A 4737-nucleotide genomic window follows, 5' to 3' on the forward strand; every position below is an offset into this window, starting at 1 on the left:
TCAGGCTGGCCTCGAACTCAGAAATCCGCCTGCCTCTGCCTCCCGAGTGCTGGGATTAAAGGCGTGCGCCACCACGCCCGGCAACCCCATTTCATAGGACCACAGCATTTGGCCCCGGTAGCAGTGGGAGGACATTCCTATGAGCTCTTGATGAAGAGCTTGGATGCTACCTCTGTGGGCAGACGGATGGTGACTGCTCTGTTTCTGCAGACCATTGCATGTCATGCTTTCTCAGATATTTTTGTTTTCCTTCCTGTTTGTGCGGTTTGTGGTGGAAAACCCTCAGTAGGTCAGTGACCAAATTACCTGGAAGTGTGTTACTCACTTTCCTTTCTCTTTGTCTTTATTAAGAGCGCCTCTCATTTTCGTGGAACTAGGTTGTCTGGTGTATAATTTCCAAAAACTTATCTGACCCTTTGAATAATGTCATTACTCAGATGACCCCAGAATCTTGGTTTTTTATGTAGGTTTAAGTATCCAAACCCACTTAGGCACTGCTGCAAGGCAAGCATTTAAACAACCAATGGTTTTCTCCAGCCCCATGTTTCACAATCTTATAAGTGGAATGCAAAATGGTATGAGAATTTGAAATTGTTGGGCTTGGGTGAGACTTAGTAGTAGAGAACATGTCTACATGATCTTATGTTCTTGGACATGGGTTACCTCTTCAGTACTACAGCAAAAAACAAAACAAAACAAAACAAAACAAACAAACAAAAAAAGAGCAGGCTTAGCCAAATTAGAAATGGTATCTTGACTATGCCATACTCTCTTTATAATGTTAAGTGTCAGAAAATTCCAGAACAGGTGCTGAGAATCTGGGAGGAATTCTTCCTCCAGGACAGATTCTGAGCTACATTGCTCTGGAGGATTTCAACTCATGGAAAATCCTGTGTTACCAAAACAATTCCTCAGTGTCTTCTAGACACAAGATCAATAATAGGTCAGGAAGGAGTCTATTGCAGTGTATTGGTGGATAGGACGGATTATTCTGTATAGTTAGTTACATGTGTGACTATGGTGTGCTCCATGGATATCATTTAATACAGGATGGATGCTACTCACTGTGGCCTTGCATTCTCTCCTTTGATAGAGTCTGAAGGTGGTGGTGGAAAGCCAGAGCTGTACTTAACCTGTCAGGAGACTCATTCTCCCTCTGTGTGGACTGTCCACTACTAAAAGATATAGGTCCATTTTTTGGAGTGCTGATCCCACTACTTCCCTCCTGGATCTGTACTCACCAGGAAGACCGTTGTCTGGCATGGACTGAGCAGATGTGGAATAGGAGAAGGCAGAGGTAAAAAGTGGTATTTGGTTATTCCTTGGCTGAATCTCTTTTAGCACCATCACCATCTCTGGTTGGAACGCAGAGGTCTGACTCCCAGGGTAGGGCACAGAACCATGGGGTTGCAAACACTGCCCAAATTCTCCAGCTATCAGAGGGCCCAGGTTGTTGTGCTCNTAGTAATAGACCTGGCTGCCCTCCTGGTAGGAAGGTGCCAGGCTGTATCCTTGATTTGGCATCTGCAGTGGTGTGACCTGGACAAAGCTGGCAGGCAGTGTTGGATAAAAAGGAACTGTGGCATTGGGATCTAAAATTTTATCACACTGGTTTGTCACAGCCAGGGAGGAGAGTCTAGTGTCCTGGTCAGTGAGGGTCATATTGAATTCCTGGAGTGCATCTTCCCTCCCATGTGTGCTTCCAGTGCAATCCCACTTGAGAGCACCTGGATAGGAGGGTGCCGAGGTGGAAATCTGTCCCTGCTCTGTTAGCACTGTCAGCATGGTTGTGCCAGCATGTGGGTTAAGATAGGCATTACCCATGAGCGGCTGGACAGAAGTGCTGGATGCTGATGGTAGAAGCCATGCTGAACTCACATCTGTGGTGGGAACGCTGGAAAAGTTGCACACCATTCCTGCAGGCTGTATGGAGTTGCTCAGCCTAGGCAGAGAAGGGTGCAGATTGCTTTCTGTCCCGAAGAAAGGTGAACTTTGGAAATTTTCTGTAGAGAGGAAGAAGACAGTGGAAATGGTGAGGTTGATGTTTTCTAAGTTACTGTGGGGAGCAGTGCTATATCCAGTTTGTACTAGCTGTGATTGACTAAGGCTGAAGTTTCCTCCAGCATCCCAATTGCAGGTGCTCAGATTGATTCTTGGAACTAGCCAGAATGACACTCCTTTGCTGAGCTACCTGATCTTCCTCTGTGGGCATGGAATTCCTGGTTGATCTGGTTCAACCTTTGCTCCAACGTAGACATATTCCTTCTTTGCCCTGCTTTGTCTTGCTCTCATACCTGCTGTGACATTGCCTCAAAACTCTGTCCTACAGTAGCAGTGTTTAGAGGTAGGAGAGCCTTAGATAGCTTTTCAAGCTACTGCCTTTTCCCTGTCCTGTGCACATCTATGTAAAGAGACATGGACTCTTTATTTAAGAGTAGGCTAGACTTGAAATCACAGAAACCAACCTGCCTCTGGATCTATGCTGCTGTTATAGTTGAGTACTAGGAATCTATAATCTGTGGGTATTTTTGTTTTTTAAAAAATTACATGTCAGGGAGTTTGTATATGAATATTGTATTTACTTAATTTACTTTGCTACTTCTTCCTTTGTCCTTCCCACTCCTATAACTGATGAAATCTTATATAAGTATAACTCTTAAACACCTGTGTGTTTATGACTTTATGTATACAACCTGCTACTCACATTTCATGGTGTGTACATGTGTTTAGGGCTGACCCTTTGGGATTTGGTAACCTATTAGAAGGTTGATCCCTGAANAAGATTTACTCTTCCTCTGTTCCTGTTAATTGCCTGTAACTCTTGGAGAGGGGAAGCCTTGTGAGGATTTCCCACCTGTGTCAGTTAGTGTTGTACAGAGAACAACTGANTATGGAGTTCTCAGCCCCAACTGATAGTATCCAACACAACCAGTGCATACAAGAATCAGAAAACTCTGCACAAGATGTGGTAAAAGCCGGGAACCAGAGTGGGATAATATTCTCTATATATGACAGTGAACTGGTGCCGAGAAGAATCTCAACCATATGGTTGCCTAAAAAAGGCTTGGGAAATGACAGTGCCTTGAGCCTTTTGATTTAAAATGTGTGGTTCTCTGCAACATTCTGTCCCAAACTATCTTTGTGTTCTTTCAAGATCATCTCTGCAGATTTGACTCCTTCTATTTCTGTTTTCTAGCCCTACATCTTTAAACTTTGGATTTTTTGTCCCCCAGTTCTTGTGAATCTTTCATGTAACAGCTTCAATATTTCTTTCACAAGAAGAACTACCTTTGCAGAGTCTAGCACCGTCTTAGTCTCTCCCACATTCCTTCTCTTTTAAGATTCAACAGCACAGAGCACAAACCATAGTAACACTGTAATCTCTCTGAGGTGGATAAAGAATCNGTTGAGAGTAAACTATGTGTCTAAAGTCACATTCTTAGTAAGAACAAAAGTTAATATGACTTTCAACGTGAGATGTCTATATCCATGTCATCNCTAGTATTCTAAAGATTTAAACATATTCTAAAAATTTGGAGAGATGTGATAAAAAATATTTGAAAGTTGCTTTCCTTACCTGACATATTTAGGGGGGCTCTGTATGGGGAGTAACAGTACTCCACCCTACAATTGAGCCAGATAAATGGTAGTCTTCGTCTGATAAGCTGACCAAACCAGCGAGTGTGTCCAGTATCAAACAGAGCTCACTGGTCACTGGTCACAGGTTACCTGTAATGATCCAAATGTGTTTACAGGCAGTACCATGGAAACCCCAGCATTCTACCAGGTGCTGGTAGGCTAAGAGGGAGAGTGATGTCATAAATCAGTCAGTAGCCAATGGGAAGGAGGGATTCTGGGCTGCAAGACAGGACTGAGTGGACAAGATAGTAGAGAAATAGCAGCTCTGAATGCTGAGATATGTGCTGTTGAAAGGAGGTAATCTTCACGTGGCTGTTCCTTTTGCCTTGCCTTTTAACTTAGGAAATCATATCAGTATTTCTTTCTTCTTTTTTTTTTTTTTTCGAGACAGGGTTTCTCTGTGTAGCCCTGGCTGTCCTGGAACTCACTTTGCAGACCCGGCTGGCCTCGAACTCAGAAATCCGCCTGCCTCTGCCTCCCGAGTACTTGGATTAAAGGCATGTGCCACCACCGCCCGGCAGTATTTCTTATCAGATTCATGGACTGGTTTTAATAATGTGCATATGATCTGTCACACTCCAATAAAATGTATCCCATCAACACACATTAAACATAGGGACAGTAGCCTTGGGCAGGAAGGAGAGGGTCACCTAGGTTGAGGCAACTAGGTTGAGAAACTGTTTTTGAGTTGTGAGCTGTCTGCATCTGTCCATGAATAAAGAATGTGATCAAAGGGCTCCTTTGTGACCATGTTGAAGGGCAGGGCTGAGTGCATTGAAAGCACCCTGTAGGAGAATGTGAATCCCAAGAATGTGGCTCTTTTCAGGTTTCTTGTCCAGGAGTCTTTCTTTTTAAATTCTTTATTTGTCTATTCTGGTCTAGGTTGGCCTCAGATCCCTGTTCTCGCCTTTTCATCCCTGCTCTGTAGCCTTTGATCCTTGGACCAGCTTGCTCCTGCATCCTTACACTAGAGTGTGATAGCACAGTAAATTTCTAGACACAGTAGTCTTGATTTTGTCTGACAGATGCATGTAACATGAGTTCTGCACTTATCAGCAAACAACAGAAGGACTGATGATGAGGCTGACTGCATGTGTT

General features: G+C 43.7%; 1 protein-coding gene across 1 annotated transcript; it reads right to left on the reverse strand.

Annotated features, from left to right (window-relative positions):
- Window positions 1–1241: 1241 nt before the first annotated feature.
- Window positions 1242–1914, reverse strand: LOC110287702 (uncharacterized protein C2orf78 homolog; the record flags this gene model as incomplete). The annotated part of the gene is made up of 1 exon (XM_021154255.1): window positions 1242–1914. A coding segment is annotated over exon 1 (673 nt), but the record flags the coding sequence as incomplete, so codon positions are not given.
- Window positions 1915–4737: the final 2823 nt, after the last annotated feature.

Source organism: Mus caroli, unplaced genomic scaffold (assembly GCF_900094665.2).
Source record: "Mus caroli unplaced genomic scaffold, CAROLI_EIJ_v1.1 scaffold_14984_1, whole genome shotgun sequence".
NCBI lineage: Eukaryota > Metazoa > Chordata > Mammalia > Rodentia > Muridae > Mus > Mus caroli.